This window comes from Phyllostomus hastatus, unplaced genomic scaffold, assembly GCF_019186645.2.
Source record: "Phyllostomus hastatus isolate PE091 unplaced genomic scaffold, TTU_PhHast_1.1 phas_scaffold_1066, whole genome shotgun sequence".
NCBI lineage: Eukaryota > Metazoa > Chordata > Mammalia > Chiroptera > Phyllostomidae > Phyllostomus > Phyllostomus hastatus.
In genome coordinates, this window is record NW_025334004.1 from 25,167,609 (window position 1) to 25,187,773 (window position 20,165).

The 20,165-nt window shown below is 50.5% G+C and overlaps 1 protein-coding gene across 1 annotated transcript; it reads left to right on the forward strand.

The window, feature by feature from the left end:
- The first annotated feature begins 5,247 nt into the window (after positions 1–5,247).
- Positions 5,248–19,580, forward strand: PNLIPRP1 (pancreatic lipase related protein 1). The gene is made up of 13 exons (XM_045854381.1): positions 5,248–5,350; positions 5,480–5,528; positions 6,092–6,246; positions 6,692–6,817; positions 8,430–8,564; positions 9,880–9,988; positions 11,414–11,533; positions 11,634–11,753; positions 13,234–13,352; positions 14,282–14,411; positions 16,476–16,584; positions 17,371–17,538; positions 19,460–19,580. Exons 2-13 carry the CDS (start codon positions 5,480–5,482, stop codon positions 19,521–19,523), a joined length of 1,404 nt encoding a protein of 467 aa, XP_045710337.1. The 5' UTR covers positions 5,248–5,350; the 3' UTR covers positions 19,524–19,580.
- The last annotated feature ends 585 nt before the right edge of the window (positions 19,581–20,165 follow it).

Genomic DNA, 20,165 nt, shown 5'->3' on the forward strand with positions numbered 1-20,165 from the left:
CCTCATCTCTATCTTTGTGACCTTCAAGGAGTTGTACATTTTGAAGACAGGAGAGCTGTCTGGTGAAAGTGAAAACATAGTTTCAAAAGAGACCCACGGGTTTGTGTGAAAACGAATCCTGCCTTAAGTTCCTGAAGCTGAGCAAGATGTAAGTTCGTTCAGCATATTTTAATTGTTATTCTTTGAAAACCTCACTAACCAGAGGTCTCCAGAGATCTTTCCATCTGGAGTGAAATGGATTCATTGGTCCAGGAGGCCCTAAAGGAGATACAGTTCAGACTCCAGTCTTGTTAGGGGCTTAGTCCAGTCATATCCCCCAGGGCATTTAACAGGAGCCAGTGTAGCAAAGTACAGTGCATATCCACAAAATGCGGGTGTTAGGAAAGAAGACACCCCGAACTGATGCGGTGTGCCCAAGAGTGGCGGCAGTGAGTGCCGTGTCAGCTGCTCTTTCCGAATCCCAGGGCTGGCTGAGCTGTTCTGTATTCGTTCGCTGCTGTGGCATGACAAACCATCAGCAAACTCAGTGGCATTGAACAGAAAGCATATGTTAGTAATCTCTGCGTAAGTTGGGTGCTTCTGGTCTTGGCCGGGTTCACTCATGCGTCTGTGGTCAGGGCACGTAGACTCGGCAGTGCTGTTAATCTTGGCTGGGTCTCTCACATACTTGGGGGTCAACTGGCTTTGAGCTGGGCCAAGTGGTTACTCCCAATACAGTTAATGACCAAGTCAGGTCACACATCTACCCCAAAGGATGGGGAAATAGACTTCAATTGTTGATGAAAGGAGCTGCAAGATCACATTGCAAAGGGTGTGGGTATTTGGGGGCAGTGTGAAGAACTGTGACCACTTTCACAATCCCTCTATCACCATCTCTAACCTGCTTCTCCCTCCTGGGGAAGCCTGGGGCTGAGCAAGAAACCGCTCAGGAGTCAGAAGGGTTTTCACAGGGATGGGTAGGTCAGGCTCCAGTCTCTGGCCCTCTGATATGCCTTTTCCTCACTGCTCCCATCAGAAGTGAGGGCACCTTCTTCGTTCACTTGCTTCTGACCTTCTCCATGACAGGATGTTTCTTGTCAACCAGCTAACACCAGTGGATAGGGGGTTGCTTCTTCTTACCTTAAAACAACACGACAGCCCCTGCTGGTGTGGCTCAGTGGATTGAGCATGGGCCTGCAAACCAAAGAGTTGCCTGATTCCCAGTCAGGGCACATGCCTGCATTGCAGGCCAGGTCTCTGGTAGGGGGCAAGTAAGAGGCAATTACACATTGATGTTTCTCTCCTTCTTTCTCCCTCCCTTCCCCCCTCTCTAAAAATAAATGAATAAAATCTTTAAAAACCAAAACAGTCCTGATCAGATCTGCTGATCAGGAAATCCAGTCTCCATAGTCATTATTCACTCTTTTATTAATAGAAAAATTTAGCCTTGGCTGGCGTAGCTCAGTGGATTGAGCGCGGGCTGTGAGCCAAAGTGTCGCAGGTTCGATTCCCAAGTCAGGTACCTGGGTTGCAGGCCACGGCCCCCAGCAATCACACATTGATGTTTCTCTCTCTCTCTCTCTCTCTCTCTCTCTCGTTCTCCCTTTCTCCCTTCCTTCTCTAAAAATAAATAAAATCTTTTAAAAAATTTAAAAAAGAAAAATTTTATTAAATGTATTGGGGTGCCATTGGTTAATACAATGACATAGATGACAAGTGTATGATTCTATAACACATCATCTGCATGTTGCACTGTGTGCTCACCACCCAAAGTCAGGTCTCCTTCTCTCACCATGTGTTTGACCTCCCGTACCCTCTTCTGCCTCCCCGCCACCCCCTTGCCTTCTGGTAGCTGCCATTCTGTTGTCTGCGTCTATGGCTTTTTGTTTATCTTGTTTGTTCATTTATTGCTTGCAGCAGTTTGATATCCCACATATAAGTGAAATCATATGGTTCTTGACTTTGGCCATCTGACTTCTTTCATTTAGCATGATATTCTTAATATCATTCACTCTTGATAAGTCATGCAAATCACCTCTTATTTCAAAGTGTGATAAACATGACACTCCTAAAGAAATCCCTTCCCCAACAGCACTGAGCCACCAACTATGCACTTTATTATGAATTTAGCAGAACCAACCAACTTAGAATTGCTGTTTTTTACTGCAGAGCCACACACTTCTTGCAGTGGCCGCCCAGCCTGCAACTTAGGTTCCATGTTTGGAGGCAGAGGGGTGGGTCCCCTCAGCCTAGCCTGCCCAACAGGAGCCACTCCCCACTGCTACTAATTAAAGGGACAGCGCCTGACCTAACCAGGCCAGTCACTGGGTAATGAAGGATTCTGAGCTGAGATGCACACGGCCAGGGGTCCCCGCAGCAGAATCAGGTCCGAGACAGAAGGCATCTGAGGACGACTGAGGTCTCTGGGATGGTCCCATTTCTTGGGCTTCCCCGGGTCTCGTGGTTCAACAATTTCATGGATGCCATGAGATGCCCTAATATGCTTTCAACAAATCTCTGCTTTTCAAAAATTGAGCTAACTAGCCAGAATTGATTTCTGTTGCTTACAACCAATAGAACCATAACACTTCTCCAGAAACTCACGTGTTGAAACGGCTAATGGTCTCTACTTCCCTGTCGTGTCAGGGAATGAGGATGAGAGAAATAGCCTCAGACAGACACATGTCCAAGGCACAGAGCTTTTGTCTGTGCAACTCAGCTTCAGGGGTTTATCCCACAGACACGCCATGCCTGTGGGAAGAGACCCATGTATAAGGATATTCACCGAGGCATTGTTTTTAATAGTAAAATGTTGAAACACCAAATGTTCATCCATAGAAGACACACCAGCTCTGGTCACTTTTAGGTGGTTTCTACCTCTGATGCCCCAGGTAGGGAACTTCCCTCCAGGTGGGCACGGAGCCCACAGATGAACTTGGCAGTGAAGTGAGCTGAGAAGGAAAAATGCACAGGGGTCTTACTCATGGGCAAACTGTGACAGGCCACGCATCATTGTTTCTCCTAAACCGACACGGTGCCCTCCCGCCTTTCTCCACCCTGAAACTCACTGAGAATGAGGGTCAAATGCCCATGAACTCCATCCATGGTGCGTTCATCCCTTCATTAATTCATAACCACGTCTGTGCCAGGCACGGTTCCAGCAGCTGAGATGCCACGGTGGCCAAAGCAGAGGCAGTCTCTGTCCTCATGGAATTGCATTCTAGGTGGGAGAAGCATTACGACAAACAAACAGGCACATAAGATAGGTAATTATCACTTGTTGAAAGAGAGCTAAAAAAACAAACCAGGCGCTGGGTGCTGAGGGCCTGGAGTGGAGCGGGCAGGCCGGCAGTGGAGAGGTCTCAGGGGCGGTCAGAGGTGGCCTCACTGAAGCCGTGACATTAAAGCTAGTTGTTGAGTGACAAGAAGGAGCTGGCCCGACGCAGGCCCAGGGGAGAGAGTTTCAGGCCGTGGGAAGAGTGCAGCACGGAGGCCCCGCATGCGAAAGCGCTGGGTGTGTTGGACGGAGGCCACTGTGGCCGTGTGTGGAGGACAAACTGGAAAACAGGGAGGAGAGAGGCGCACAAGGCTGTCAGGGCCACCTGCCACCTCCCAGAGACACATTTCCCCAGTTCCTTACCGCCGGACTGTCACGAGGCTCCCCCCCGGGCCAGCACTGCAATGCCAGAGGACAAGCTGAGGCCTTTGATGTCAGCGGTCTGTGGGCTGCACTCTGGCACCTTCCCACATGCACCACCTGGGCAGCCTTCCCCGCTCGGCTAGTTCGTCACTTGGGTCAGTCAGATGGCTCGAGTCTGGCAGTTCAGCAAGAACTTTATTTTCTCTTTCAACTTATTCTGTGTAAATAATATTCTTCGTCTGTGTGGTTCACACTCAACAAATCTTATTGGTAACTTGCCCAGAATAACTGAGTATGCTACAGCTCCTGCTCTCACTCTGCAGACTTGATTCAAATGCCACCTTATCACTCATTATCTATGTGGCTTTGGAGACAATATATTTGTCTCTCTGTGCCTCAACTTCCACATATGCAAAGGGAGGAAAATAGTGGCACCTCCTTCATGGGGTTGTTGTGGGACATAACTTAAGTAATAAATACAAAATGCTTGACTACACAGTCTATGTCTTATTAACTGTTGGTGACTATTCTTTGTTATTCTGGGGGAAGTCCTTTCTGTTTTCTTAACAGGGGAGCCCTCCCAACCGTTCCGCAGTGTTTTGGCTGCTCTAGAAAACTGCAAATTTTTAAAAAGATTTTACTTATTTATTTTTAGAGAGGGAAGGGAGGGGCGTGGGAAGAGAGAGAGAGAGAGAGAGAAACATCAATGTGTGGTTGCTGGGGGCCGTGGCCTGCAACCCAGGCATGTGCCCTGACTGGGAATTGAACCTGCAACACTTTGGTTTGCAGCCCATGCTCAATCCACTGAGCTACGCCAGCCAGGACGAAAACTGCAAATTTTGGCAGTGAGGTCTATTTAACTTGGGGGTGGTGTAGGGCACCCACAGTGTAAGCCACTGAGGGCTTATCTGCCTGCTGTGTGAACTGGACGGGCTGCTCACAGATGCATGTCTGTGGGTAATTCACAACGGCCTCACAGGGGCCGAGTCTCAGGGGACAGGTGTGCAACCTTCAGGCGACCTGGGGAAACGCACCAGATGTGGCATTGTCTGGCGGCACAGGCTTTTAGAGGCTCCTGAACCCAGCTATTCAAAATTATCGTGGGGTAATAGAATATTTGCTGTCGTTTTAAACCATTAAGCTTTGAGTTGGTTCATTACAAGCAGTGGATACCTGGGCCAGGCGGTTAACGGGGGATTGTGGTCAGAGGCTACTGAGGGGCTGTGGAATCTGTTTCCAAAGTTCATGTCCTTGGATAGCACTAGACTGCCAGAGCCAGGGCCTCAGCCAGAGACTGAGAGTGGAGGTTTTCCTTAATCAGACACTTCCCTTTACTTTCCTCTACATGGAGGCAGCTCCATCAATTCTAAGTGGGAAACACTACCTTCTACTGTCACAGTTTGCTGCTGCGACCTTCCTGGAACTTGGTGATGAAATAGGACATCGGAAAGTGGGGCCCACTTGGCTCCCAGCTATGTGCACAGATACGAAGGGACAAGTTTGGGGCTTTTTTACCTCCTTTGAATCAATATCCTTTCATCTTCCCAGGCTCGTGGCAAGATGAATTATTAATCTTGTTTTGTGTATTTGTGCAGATTAAAACATACAGTGCACACCGTGTGTTTTATCTTCAGCTGCTGTTTCCTTGAAGCAGATGATAAAGCTGGAGTATAAAATGCAGCCTGGGCCCTGGGTGCAAAGGGGGAGAGTGAGCCCTGAGCAACCAACAAGGTAGGTCACCAGTGCCGGTCTCCCGCCAGCGGGGGAGGAGAGGCCAGGCACAGAGCCTTGAATTCCCCTTAGTCTGCTCTTTGCTCTGGGAACGCCTGGTGAGACTGACAACCCTTGAATCTGTTGTAGATGGTGAGCATCTGGACGATCACGCTCTTCCTCCTGGGAGCTGTCCAAGGTGAGAGAGAGCACGCCTGCCCCTGGAAGAACGGGAACCCAGGCTCTCAATGCTGCCACAGAAAGCCTTAGACGTGGCAGGGCTGCCAGCACCTTGGGGACAACTGGTTCCCAACCAGAAAGAGGAGGGTGGGGCTGACACTCACTCTGCCTGGGAGCGGGGACAGTTTGAGGGGGCCCTGCTTCCCAGCCTCTCCCCAGCATCCTGCCTTCGTGCCCGGGGCACCCTGGGCCAGACTTTGCCAGGTGAAGCATTAAACACCTGCCTGAGTTAACGTAATGACTTATCAATGCCCATTTTGACATTGGTCAAAAACCATATACCTGAAGAGCTGGAACAGGATGCAGGCCTTTGAAGCTTAGATGGTAGTATCTCTACAGGACTCATGGGACTGGTTGCAGACCCGAAGATGGGCACTGGGGAAAAGAAAGCATGGGTGGGGCAGAGGTGGGTGTCCTCACAGTCTGCAGACTGTCCCCAGGCGGGGGAGTGACCAGGCCTGAGCAGCAGTGACTTCTCACATCTGAGCGTTAATCCTTGAGCAAGTCATCCTTTCTCTGCAGGAAAAGAAATTTGCTATGGTAAGCTCGGCTGCTTTTCGGACTCTGAGCCCTGGGGGGGCACTGTCATCAGGCCCCTGAAAGTCCTGCCCTGGAGCCCCGAGAAGATTGGCACCCGCTTCCTGCTCTACACCAACGAGAACCCAAACACCTTTCAGGTGCGCCCTGTGTCATTTTAGCACCCCTGGCACTGGGGGAGGGGCTTTTCTCTGTACCACCTCCCCCTTCATACTCAGTGCGCCCCACTCCTCCAGCTGCACCCCAAGGCCTGGACAGAGGAGGCCTTCAGTGAAAAAGGTGGCTTCAGTGAATGAATGGCTCATATTTGCCAGGACCTCTAGCTGGTTATGGGATTCTGGTTTGGGGCGAGGGGCTTTCCAAAGGACCCTAGGAAAGGTGAGACCTTGAGCCACGACCCCGACTCAGTGAAAGCAGTGACCCCTAACATGAAAAAAGGGAGGAAAAGGGAGGTCAGGGCAAGCTTCTTGGAAGAGGTGGCTTTCGTTGCATTGGAACAACTAAGAAAAATAAAAGAGAGAGGTGATGGGACATCTCTGAGTGGCTGGACTGTGAAAATATGTAACCCCTCTGCCCTTGTCGCAGAATCTCCTTCTCTCTGATCCATCAACGGTGGAGGCATCAAATTTTCAAACAGACCGGAAGACGCGTTTCATCATCCACGGCTTCATAGACAAAGGCGATGAGAACTGGCTGCTGGGCATGTGCAAGGTAGGGGCTGCCCTGGTCCCCGTGGCCTGCTGGGGGACTGTCGCTGCTCCCACTGTGTCCTGTAATGTCCCTGCCTCCCTCTAAGCAGTCACAGTAAATGAGCTCAAAATGCAATTAAATGCTTCTCTTTTAAGAAAGTAAAAATTCCTTTCCATGTTCCTGGACTGCATCTATAGCCTGAATAGGTAACGTTTGCTGTGTGAAAAAAACCTCCTCACGCTGGTTGAATCAAGGTTAAATATTGTCTGCTCCCATTTTCAGTGAGGGTGCTTGGGATTCCTGAAAGGGGGGAATTGGGTTCTTTTTGTTCCAATATTTCCCTCATCCCTGAGAGTCAGAGGTGTGTGGCTATGACCACTGACGTGAGCATGGAGAGCTGAGAGTGACCGGGCGACTTACAAGGCAGCACAGAAAGTGACAAAACTGTAGGTAACACCGCACCTGTTGGTCAGAAGAACAGACAACAGAGGGACCCATACACCTGCACACGCATGTACATGCCAACAAGGCATGTGTGCAGGAGTCTGCAGAGGTAGACAAATACACACGGAATACACCATTATTCTTTCTTTTCATGTGCACACTGGCTTATTCTATTTTTGTTTTGACAACTAAGAATTCGCCCCCGCACATGCATTAATAACTCTGACCTATAATGGCAACAGGAAAAGTTACAAACCCGGAAAATTAAAGTCGTTCTGCACTGGGTCTTGGTTTACCAGCGTGTAGTTCTTGGTACCTCTCTGTCTCACTAGTAATAAGCACTTTAAGGTATCAACTGTAAGATATCATTTGTGCCCGCATTTTCCAGGTTGTAAGAGAGTCCTCATGGTTGTTTTAAATGTAACAGTCCTGAGGCACTGCCTCTTGGAACCTTTGTGCGTGTGGTCACACACGTCAGGGTACAGGTGGAAAGATGAGCGGATTTTCCATCTGTAGTACCATTTCAAATTCAGGCTGGCCGTGCAGACACACCTGGAGGGGCTTGTAAGGATATACCAGTCCCTTTAACGCTCAGGAAGAAGTTTTCCTTGCAGAGTTCTTCAATCTCTTTTAAGCCAGTGCAGTCCTATTCTTCAAATACCCGCAGTGCGTGTTTTCTCCACAACACTGGATGCTTTGCTGACTCTGAAAACAGGAATGCTTCCCTCCACCTTCAACCTTCGTCACTGCCCAGCAGGCGGGCTGAGAGCAAGCCCGGTAACTGGCAGCAGCGTTGCTCAGGGGCCGAAAGGACCCCTGGCGGTCAAATCCACGAAGTCGTTTAGACACTGGTGCTCAGAGATTGAACTTGAGGCTTTTCCTTTTCAAAACGGGGCTCCTCTAAGGATGCGATTGTATCCCCCACCTAATCAATCTTATTGAATTCGGCCACAGAAAACCAGACGGTGGCCAGCTGTTCGAGTACAAGCCAGAGAGGGAGTCTGCAGTCACCCTGAGGGGTGACCCCTAACTGACAGCAGGAGTCCCTAAAGTCCAGTGGCTCTCAGCACCCCAGCAAGGACGGGACAGGAGCGCGGCCAGGAGTAACCATCAGCGACCACTGCTGAGCCCCCGCTGGGTGTGGTTTTGTGTGCCCCAATGATAACGCCTGGTGTCTTTCCAACACCAGAACATGTTCAAGGTGGAGGAAGTGAACTGCATCTGCGTGGACTGGAAGAAAGGCTCCCAGACCACCTACACGCAGGCCGCCAGCAACGTGCGTGTGGTGGGCGCCCAGGTGGCTCAGATGATCAGCATGCTCTCGGTGAGTGGACCGCCGGGTGGCCGGGCTGCTGATGGGTGGGCGGGGGCCCTCTGGGTCTCGGGTGGGTAAGATGCCTCTGGATTATATATTTAAAGAAAAGCTAGAAAACACTGATATTTCTCCTACGGTCTCACTTCTAAAACTCCGAATTTCACACCTGTGGAAGTAAACAATAAGCGCTAACACTTAGAAGGTGGAGACTTTTAGTATCACCTTCAACTGATAGGGAAGAAAACTGAAGCCCAGAAAGCTTAACTGTCTTGCCCCCCAAAAATCATAGAGCAGGTGAATATAAGAGTTGTCTTTGGGTCCCCAAGCATCTAGTCCCGGGGGTCCCCACTATACCGGGCAGACTCTGTTTGGGGGGAACACAGCATCTCCAGGGAGAGCCAGCAGAGCAAAGGGCGGGCGCACACTGGGCCTGTGCGGGCTCTGTGGGCTGGGCAGTGGGTCCCATGGATCTTGGGGAATCTCTTCTGGAACAATCAAGTCAGCTGTTCCCTCCTGCCCTGGTCTTCCTTTTTCACTAATTCTTTAAGCCTTTCATTCTTTCAGTTAAGTCACTAATCTCTAGTGACTCTTTCCTCTACCAGGTAAAGGCCCCAGGCAACCCTGCCTTAGGTTTCGGGGGTCTATAAAGAACCCATCGGCTCTAACTGCGCCTGCAGCCCTGCAGAACCCACACCCAGGGTGTTCACACTGCAGGCACTGCAGACCGGTGACGAGCAGATCTGGGTGAACAGCCGTGAGCCCAATAAGAGCGAACATCTCCTAACTCTGTGTTATTTGTTTGTTCGCCCAGTATTCGGGGGGTGCAGTGTCAGAAGCTGTGCTAGGTGGTAAAGGGGATGGATGCGGTCCCAGGACTTGGAGGAGCTTACAGTGACGACTTGACCATAGGGCGTGGTCAGGATTCTGAAGGGGAGAGCACAGGGCTTTATGGAGGCACGGGGGCGGGTGGGGCTGATCCAGATGGGGTGGGGGGTGGGGCTGGTGTGAGCTGTGTTGATGTGAGCTGGGCAAGTGGTCGGTGAGATGAGCAACCACCGGAAGAGAGGTCCAAACCAGGCCCGGAGGTCAAAGAATTTGACATATTTAAGGGCCTGAAGGGTCCACAGAGGGTTGGCTAGAGAAGAGTCTAGAAAAACACGTGTTGAGTCAGGAAAGCTCTGAGGACCTGGTAGTGAGTTTGGGCTTGATCCTAGGGGCAGCGGGAGCCACGGGAAGTCTCAGCAGTGGAGGCACGGTATCAGGCTCGCACGTCACAAAAACCACAGCACAGAAACGTCCTAAAACTACCATCTTCCCCCTCCAGACAAACTACAACTACTCACTTTCCCAAGTTCACCTCATCGGCCACAGCCTGGGAGCCCACGTGGCTGGAGAGGCAGGGAGCAGGACCCCAGGCCTGGGCAGGATTACAGGTAAGGCCCGAGGGGCTGGGCCCCAGGTTTTGTCCTGAGCAACCCCGCAACATGCCACAAGACTGCAGCCCGGCTCGGACCTGGCCCGAAGGAGACTGACCCCTTGGCCTTGGCAGGGGTGGTAAGAGGCAGCAGAGCACAGGTCAGGAAGCCCCCAAGAAGCCCATCTGTGTGGCAGAGGGGTGGCAGCTCCGTCCCGCTGCTTCCCTTTGCTTCTTCTGCCTCTGTCCCCACCTCTCCTCTCCAGGTGCAGGGTTTCTGGCAGTGCGGTGCTCGGCAGGACTGGGCACCCAGGAAAATGCACAGTGAGGCTCGCAGGAACGTGAGCAAACACAATTAAGAAGGATGCCCATTGTCATTCCTCTTTCCCCTGCTTTAAAGTCAAGGGCAGAATGCAAAGTAGAAGAAATCCAGCCAGGGTCACAGCCAGAAGCATCCTGTTAGCCCAGGCAAGGCCTTGGCATTGTAACGATAGCCACAAAATATACCTGTATAATATAATGCTAATATAATTGCTATAGTAAGCATAGTTTAAGAGCCTCATTATCCCAAATACTATACAAAGTGCTTTACATTTTCTCATTTAATCCTCAGAACCAGAGAAACAGGCTCAAGGAATTGAGTAGCTTGTCCAGGGTCATATCACTGATTGGTGATGGATCTGAGATTCCAGCCCAGTTTTGTTGTCATTCGTCTCAAATAAGTCCTTACTTGTACAAGAACTCCCCCTTTTACATTCAGTGCAGTTATGTTCATGACCTTTTGGTTGCTCTGACCAAACCTTCCAAAAACCATTGACAAATCCAGGAGCCCCTCCAAGAAGAAAATGTAGTCAGGAGAAAATGATAATAATTGTTCCAGGCACTATGCTAAATGCTACATATATTAACTCACTTAATCGTCTAACAGCCATATAAAATAGATGCCATTATTAACCCCATTTCATAGACGGGAAAACAGAGGCACAGTGAAGATCAAGTGATTCACCCAAGGTCATGCAACTCGCCCAGGAAGTAGCTAAGTAGGGGTCTGGAGGCAGGCAGCCCAGTCTCGGAATCTTGTTCTTACTATGATACCAAACTGCTTTGTCCCTTTCTTCTTCAAATTTGGGAAGTGAAAAGAATGTTGAGGAAGAAAGATGCATAAATAAATGGGAGCATCTGATGTAGAAAAAATCCTTGCTCCCAAAACAATCTAAATGTCTTTGTTCCTCTGCCCTTCCCTGCCGTGCCACTCGAACCCTCCCGTAACAAGCAACACTGAGACTCTGCGTTCCCGTGCTCAGTACTACGCAGGGCCCTGGCACTGACACCCCAGGTCCTGGCAGCCCTTCAGTTAGAGCGCAGCCCGAACAGCTGTGCACCTTGGTCCCGAGGGTGCCCTCAGCCAGGCCTACCGTTCGCAGCACTGCCCATCTCTTCCTAGGGTTGGATCCCGTAGAAGCGAGTTTCCAGGGTACTTCTGAAGAGGTTCGACTGGACCCCTCCGACGCCACCTTTGTGGATGTGATTCACACAGACGCGGCTCCTCTGATCCCCTCCCTGGGTGAGGCCAGTGATGCCCCCGCCCTGAGCACGTGTGGTGGGGTTTTGCCTCAGGGGTGCTGAGCACAATCAAATGCTCACGGCCGTTCCAAACATTTCAGGTTTTGGATCGAGCCAGCAGATGGGTCACCTTGACTTCTTCCCCAACGGAGGAGAAGAGATGCCGGGGTGCAAGAAGAACGCCTTGTCTCAGATCGTGGACCTGGACGGCATCTGGTCAGGTAAAGCCAGAGCGGGGTGGGGCGTCGCTTCCCAGGGTGAGCAGCGTCTTCCCTGAAACAACCCTTAAAGAATAAAAACTACCTGCTCTTTAAAAATATGCAATCCCCCCTCCCAGACCTATTTCTGAAAGCTGTAGCCGTATATCATTTGCCATATCTGAGCTCTCCCAATTGTGTACTTTCTCACAATGTTGTGGTGGTGTTGTTGAGTGTGCAAGAGGCAAAGAATTACCAAGCCGTGGCTCAAAGCTGTGACTCCAACAGTAAATGGGTAGATACGCATAGCAAAGTACGGAAAAACCATAAAAGCGAACATCCTAACTTATCTAAGAGGACGTGTCTGCCAGTTTCTCGGGTGGGAGTCAGTGATACGCTTCAACTCATGCAACTGGCTTCATTTCAGTAGCCAAAATAAGAACATTCCCGTCATTTCCACAGCAAAGCATCAGCACCAAGAGAGTCACCACTCCTCAGTGCTGGGGCCAGAATGAGAACAATCACACTTAAGGGAGGTTAGAGCTAAGGCTGTGCTCTTCAAGGTGGTTAGTCTTTATCCTTGATCAAGTGCACCGGGGATAAAGGGCGTCCTTCGGACGCAGCCCTGACTCTGTGCTGAATAATGTTGCGAGTACAATGGACAGGTGAATTTCTCCACTCAGACTCATCATTTGCCACCACACAGGTCAACACCCTTAGTGATCTGACCAAATCTGCTGAGTGAAGATATTTATTGAATTCAATCAAAATGGCTTGGTAGGTGTGGATGCGACTGAAGCAAATGTTAAGGATAAGACTTGTAGGATTGTCTTTTATGGCCTTATGCGGGTGTGCATGGATAGGGTGGCCTAAACTCTCCATCAGGAATGGCCGAGCACGCTCAGCCCAGGCCTGGAGGGTCTGAGTGTGTCACTTGGCAGGAGCTCTGAAAGCCAAGGACGGTGATGAGGAGTCAGATGCAATGAGTGTGATACTCACATAGGGCCACCAGACTGCTCAACCCTCCTTTTTATTTGCATGAAAGTGCTGTCACCCCGGTTTCATCATGTCTGGGAGGTCAGTGTCAGATCTGGTTGTGTCTGCAAGGACCTCCAGGTTGGTGCCTGGAGCACAGGACGGTGGAGGCGTGGATTCACAAACCGGATGGATCGGCTTTACTTCCCAGCTTTGCCATTCACCAGCTGTAATCTGGCATCTGAGTCTGTAATCTAGATCTTTCTGTTATCAGGGAAGGCGTTGAAGGTACTTTGGTGAGTACTTCGTGATGGATAACACGGACAGCAGACGTCATGCTCTCAGAACGTTGCCCGCACTGCATGTTAACTGCACTAATGTGACTGGATTTTGCACTTACCTTAAATCTCTGAAAATGTACTTCGAGGTGGTTATCACCCATCCACTTTGCATCTATGCCACTTGAAGAGGCAAGAAGTTGTCATGGCTCCCTGACCACCTGTTTCAACTTCTTCATTTGTTTCCCCAGGAACCAGGGACTTTGTGGCTTGCAATCACCTGAGAAGCTACAAGTATTACTCAGACAGCATCCTCCATCCTGACGGGTTCACCGCATACCCCTGCACCACCTACAAGAGCTTCGAGTCTGTAAGTTATTGTCCCCCCCCCCACACCCTAAGCCCCACTGTGGCACTGCCGTCCAGCTGTGTTTGGAATTTGCAGTATCTGCTCGCCTTTATCTGCCCACCCCCTCCTTGTTGTAGACTGCCCCTCAGACTTTCATGGCCCTGTGGAGTGGAGGGAAACCAAACTTTAGGTAGGCAGTGGCTAGAATTCTAGATGAGTCATGTGGATGAGGAAGACTCTGGAAAAGCAGAGAAAAGGGCAGTCAATGCAACAATCTAGAAAGGCTTCCTGCAGGAGGCAACGTTTGAGTCTGGCTGGTAAAATCATTGGGTTTCGAAGGAAGAGAAGGAGTGCACGTGTGTGGCCAGGGCAGAGCAAGAACAGGAGAATGTATGAGAGACGAATTCGGACACCAGCGAGGAGGGAAGGCGGATGCTGGGCTTCACACGCCAGGCTGGACTTCGTGCCCGTGCAGCCGGCAACAAGCGGGGAGAGGTGGAGGGAATGGCAGTCTGGAGCCTGCCCGTTCTGGCTGTGAGAGCCAGTGGGAGCGATCTCTTCCCAGCTCCACGTTCAGGGACAGCATGTCTGAAAAATGGCCACAGTTGGAGTGTTAACACCGTGAAAATGGGCAAACGCTACAATCAGGGACTTTTTTTTGTCCCAGAGTTGGTTGTTAACCATTCACCAACACATCACTTGATACAAGGTGTAATTGATCTAATCTGGGGCCCAGTGTTTTCTCAATATGGTCATTCAGGCTTTCTAAAGCTCCCCGAGCAATTCTGATGTGACGTGCATCAGGCTCGGGAAGGTCATTTAGACGACATCTGCTCCCCTTCCGGTTACCAACGCAGAAGCTCAGGCTGTAGGAGAATGGCTCCCCCGTTGCATGGATCTTAAAAAGACAGATTGGCTCCTTGCAGCCTGATCTGTCTCTTTCTCACCAGAACAAGTGCTTCCCCTGTCCGGACGAAGGGTGCCCGCAGATGGGCCACTACGCTGACCGGTTTGCCGGCAAGACGAGTGAGGCGCAGCAGAAGTTCTTTCTGAACACAGGCGACTCCAGCAATTTTGCCCGTAAGTCGCACTTAGACTTTCCCTCCCAGGCAAAGAAAGTTTCTTTTCTTGGAAATGAAGGGCTTGTCTCTGACCTGAAATATTTGTGGACACGATTTTATCATCTTAGGAAAAGGATACACACACACCCCCAAACTGTCCCATTTGAGGCTCAACAGCAGATTTAGAAAGAGTCTGCATTTCTTCCCTTGTATTTCTGTGGCACGAAACAAGTAGAAGCAAATAGTATAGCTAATGGGATAACGGCAGTTTGGCTGTCTCTGTGGCCAGCTACCCTGAATTTTCACTGCTCCATAGTTCATGGTCCCCTTTCTATTTTCTTTTCATTTTTTAAAAATTAAATTTATTGGGGTGGCATTGGTTGGTAAGATTATAAAGGTTTCAAGTGCACGACTGTGTAATGTTATGACACATGATCTGTACGCTGCATTGCGTTCATACCGCCCAGAGTCCAATCTTCTTCCATCACCATGCGTTTGACCCCCTTTACCCTGGAGATTGTATCACATGCACCTGTTCTTCTGTTCATTCACAAACATTTATTTGGTACCAGTTCTTTGCTGGGCTGGGCCCCTTAGGAAGCTCAACTCCAATCTCCCTGACCCCCTCAGGACCCCCAATCCACACACGCCTGGTGCTCAGGGGCTGCCCCTCTGGTGGAGGGTGGGCAGGAATCAAGAAGACGTGATTTCTCTCAAGAATCTGCTAGATGGACGGGGTCATAGGGTAAAAACAGGGCATATTTGGGTCACCTGGTGCCACCCTGCCCTTGATGGTTCCCTGAGATGTTTCACTGTAAGAAAGAGACTGTATAGTATAAATATATGAATATAATAATGTCTTAGGTAGTCAAGCCAGGTTTATTGAGGTATAATTTTTGTACAGCAAAATTCACCCTTTTTAGTGGACAGTTCCATGAGTTTTGACAGGTGAATAATCCCGTGATTACCTCCACAATTAAAATATGGAGCATTTCATCAGTATATACATTTTTGTAAAGACATTGGTTAATCAATCCTTCCACAGATGTGGTGATGCATGAAGTGCTTGCCTACATTCTAACGACAAATTAAACATTCGGAAACTACATACTCATTCCCCAGCCACATTTATTTTGGGCCACAGGCGATGCTGGACATTGGGGGTTCGGGGAGCAAGGCGTGCTGTGCACGGACCGTGCAACGCAGCAGAGGAGACAGAAACTGAGCCGGCAGCTGTCCGTGTGTCGGGCCTGGCCGGTGGCTGCTGTGGCCCGTGGGACAGAGGGCCTGGCCCCGCCAGAGGGAGGCACAGGGACAACTTCTCTGAGGACGTGAAGGACGAGTGGGAATTAAGCAAAGGACGCGTGTGTTTTTACACATGTGTGTTTATACAAAGCATGTGTGATGTGTGTTCATATGAGTATATATGTATGTATGTGCATGTTACTGTGTGATCATATGTACATAGATTTTATGTGTATGTGTGTGTGGGCACTGAGACAGCACTCCAGGTATAAATCTGGGGGGCCACTGAGCCCCACTCTGTGGGGGACCCTGCCCAGGGCCTGGGGGTGCAGAGATTAGACACAGAACGTGCCCTCAGGGGGTCACAGGGCCACATTCCTGAGCTCGAGTCCCAAGTGAGGGGATGCCCCGTTCTTTCTCTTTCCACCTTAAGCCATGGTACAATCTGTCCAGAGCAGAACTCTCCCGAAGAACTCTCTGCAATGCTAGACACGTCTGTGCTGTCCAACACAGTCGTCATGAACCCCGTGTGGCCAGTGAGCCCTCGAAATGTGGCTAGTGAAACTGCTGGACTAAATTTTTAATTCCATTCACCTAATTTGGATGTAAATGTGAGCAGCCACACACGGCGAGTGGCCCCTTTGCTGGGCAGCGCAGGTCGGGAGGAAGGCGCTGCCCCGTGCGCAGTTCCCCCGGGGTCTGGTCGGGGCTGTGGGCTGACCTGCAGACTGTCCCACACTTGGGAGCCTCACTGTAAGGGGCAGAGACCGGAACCTCAGATGTGGCCAAGTGTTGGTGCATGAGTGAACAACCAAGCTCTTTTCCCTCTCCTGTGCAGGCTGGAGATACGGCGTGTCCGTCACGATGTCTGGGAAAATGGTCACCGGTCAGGTCAAAGTTTCTCTGTATGGAAGTAAGGGAAACACTCACCAGTTTAACATCTTCAGGTAAATGTCCTATTTTAGCGCCACCTCTCATTTGATGATATACACGGCCTTCCATCCTTGCATTTAAAGGCTCATTATTTCTTTATCTGTGGGTGGATTTTAAATTCTTCCCTTCATGTGCTGAAGTAACTTCAGACTTCTGCTAACCACTTTTCTTTTCTCTATGATAAATCCAGGTGTTTCATTCTTTCTCACTTAATATATCATATTTTTTAAAAGATTTTATTTATTTATTTTTTTAGAGAGGGAAGGGAGGGAGAGAGAGAGAGGAACATCAATGTGCGGTTGCTGGGGGTCATGGCCTGCAACCCAAGCATGTACCCTGACTGGGAATCGAACCTGCGACACTTTGGTTCGCAGCCCTCGCTCAATCCACTGAGCTACACCAGCCAGGGCTAATAGATCATATTTAAAAAAAATAAATCTAATTATTACCTAGATATCATTTTATAATTTGCATAGTAACATGTGCTTGTTATGTTAAACCACGTGAATAATGTGTTATTATACAAATAATTCTTTCCGAAAAAATAATATGAAGGAACTATATAATTTTCTATAAGAAAGTTTTAAAGAGAAATTAACCTGTGAGTAACCAATATTTAAAGAATATTTATTAAAGTTTGATTTCTGGCTTTTCTCCATCCGTTTCTCCATCCTTTCTTTATTTGGGGATTACTTTGGAAAAGTAATCTCACTAATTCAGAGTAGCAAAGAGTGGCATGGCCTTATACAGTCCTTGGAAGTTGTTTCTATGACTGAAAATGTTCCTATTTCTGTTTCCAGGGGGGTTATCAAGCCAGGCTCCACCCATTCCAATGAGTTTGATGCAGAGCTGGATGTGGGAACAATCGAGAAAGTCAAGCTCCTCTGGAGTAACCACGTGATAAACCCAACGTTCCCCAAAGTGGGCGCCTCCAAGGTCACAGTGCAGAAGGGAGACGACAAGACAGTGTACGTATCAGGCGGGCCGTGCCCGAGGGCGTGCGCAGCGATTCCTGTTTGTAAGGGAAACTCATCCCAGAGGGTCAGGTGATGGGTCTGCCAAAAGGCCAAGGGAATCCGCCCCTCTGGGGCCTTTCCCCCAGCCAACGAGTAGCTGAAAGGGAGCACAGAACAGCTCCGCTGGGTGCACGGTATCGAGTGTTCTCAGCACCGCCTGCGGGGGTGCAGAGGTCACGATCCCCTCCTCAGCCCCAGCCTGCACAGGGCTGCCCACGGCCGCATCGGTACCCAGCTGTAGCTGCAAGGGACCGCCTGCAGCTCGACTGCCTGCAGCGCGAGCACCTGCTGCGCCAGCCCCTCTGCCCTCTCAGCCTCACGGCGATAGTTTGGGGAGTAACACAGCTGAATTAGTCCAGTTATTCAAATAGTGTTGCTGTCACGAAAACAGCCAGTAAGCAACACTTTTAAAGATCACCGTCATCACCCTTAGGAGGCTAAAGAAAATCCAGTTGTGTTCCGCCCTCTTCTTAGACCCTCCTCAGATTATTTTGGCCACTTCTCTGGGGTTTCACATCCTACAAAGGAACATGTTGGCTAGAATTCCCTCCTATGACGTGGTATTAAGAGAAACGTGGCTCTCCCCATCTTTATCCACCTCCCATCCTTCCTCTCTGACTTTATTAAGCACCTATTGTATGCCTAACTGGCAAGAGTTGGGGATACAAAGACGGTGTTTGCTCACAAGGAATTCACCATGTAAAAACCAGATTCGTGGTTCACGTGGAAGGGAAATGCCAGATGGAAAAACTCGCCATGAGGGTCACAAAGACAGTGGCTGAGGAGAAAGCAGAGGACCCAGGGCAGTCAGTTGCTGAGGGGGACAGGGCACTGGGCATCTCTTGGGCTGAGGGATTTCCACCAAGAAGGTCACCAGCAGGGACGAGGGGCTCAGTGTGTGAAGGGTGGGGGAGGCCAGCCTGCTGTCACAGGACCCAAAGTGCAGGGAACCAGGGAAAGGCTTGAAGGTGACAGTTGCAGCTTCCAGGAAAGACAAACGAAATGCAAAGGACAAAGTGTGGAAGGCCAGAGAGGAGTAAGGAACCCAGACAAAGGCCTCAGGGCTGAAAGACGGTGAGTGAGGCCTGAGAGACGCCGTGGTTCTTGGAAGAGCCGTGATAACAACCACTTAGGACTGCGTCGTTTTCATTCCTTCAAAGTTGTTTTACGTTTATGGTCATAAGACGTCGTGTTACTGACACAGGATCTCTGAGAGCGATGCCCACTTCTGTACATGGAGACCAATGCCTGGAGACTCCAGTAGCCCATCCCGTGTCACTGCTGGAAGTCTGGGAGGGGGGATCCAGGGGCAAGGGCACTCCTGGAAGGCAAGGTCATAGAACATGCGGACTGTGGCATCAGATGTTTGCTTCTGGGTTCTTTTGCTTGCTAACTGGGAGTCCTCAGGCCTCAGCTCCCTCTCCTGTGATGTAAGACTTGTAATGATACCACTTACTGTAAGTGTGTGCAGCTAGGAGGAGCTCAGTATATCGTAGCTACAACACTGTGCAGTGAGGCCCCCAGGGCAGCCGAGCCCAGAGTCAGCCCTTCTGTACGCCAGTGTTTGCAAAGGGCCGGCACGTGCTTGGGGAAAGGGAGAGCATGAGCGGTCCCATTGCTGCCTCAAGGGGCCCCCAGTCCGGCCAGACAGAGGGCCCAGAGACCGGGGCCACTTCTGAGCAGCAGCTGGCCTGTCCTGGGGCCCAGCTACCTGTCACACTGGCAGCCCCAGAGGCAGTCAGTTTTCCAGTCATCGGCTGAAGCTGTGACCCCATGGCTTGTGAATGGCACAGCAGCAAATTCCTTTGCGTACCAACACCAATCACCAAGGAAGGATGTCTAACATTTAAAAACGATTCATTTTTCCCCACAGGTACAGCTTCTGCAGCAAAGACACTGTGAAAGAAGACGTCCTGCTCACTCTCACGCCCTGCTAAACTGCAGGCACAATTTGGTCACTGTATTAACATCAATAAAATCTGTCCATGCATCTACCTACTCAGTCTGTCTCTGACGCCAGCTGCCCCCTGCAGGGGCATCCGGGAATTGAACATTTTAAAATGTGCAAGCGTCCTGAGCGTGTGCATAGATTTGGGGCTCTGGCCATGGACTTCCAATCACACATCCTTTCCCTGCCTTCCTTGGTCCAAACGGCCACTGTTTCCTCCTCGCCTGAGAGGGTGGCCGCGAACCGCAGAACTAGGGGCGGGTGTTTGCGCCTCAGCAGAGCCTCTCATCTTACAGGCGAGGGCACTGAGGCTCAGACCTGGGGACCTTACTGTCCAAGCACACAGGGCGAGTCACTGTCCCGGCAGGACTGCGGGTCAGGCCCCTGACCCCGACTCCAGGGCTCCTCCCTGCCCCCGCCCCCACCTTGAGGGGTCATGGAAAGACCATGCTCTGACTTGGCCTCTTTGTCGCAGTAACGTTCGTGGTGATGGGACCACTTGGTGGCTGGCTCTTGGTGAGGCACCGGCTGCCCCAGCATCCAGAGGCGGTGCTGGGCACATCGCAGAGTGCGGCCAGGCCCCAGCCCCCACTCACCCTCGCCGGGGCTGCTGCCGCAGGTGCCATCCCAA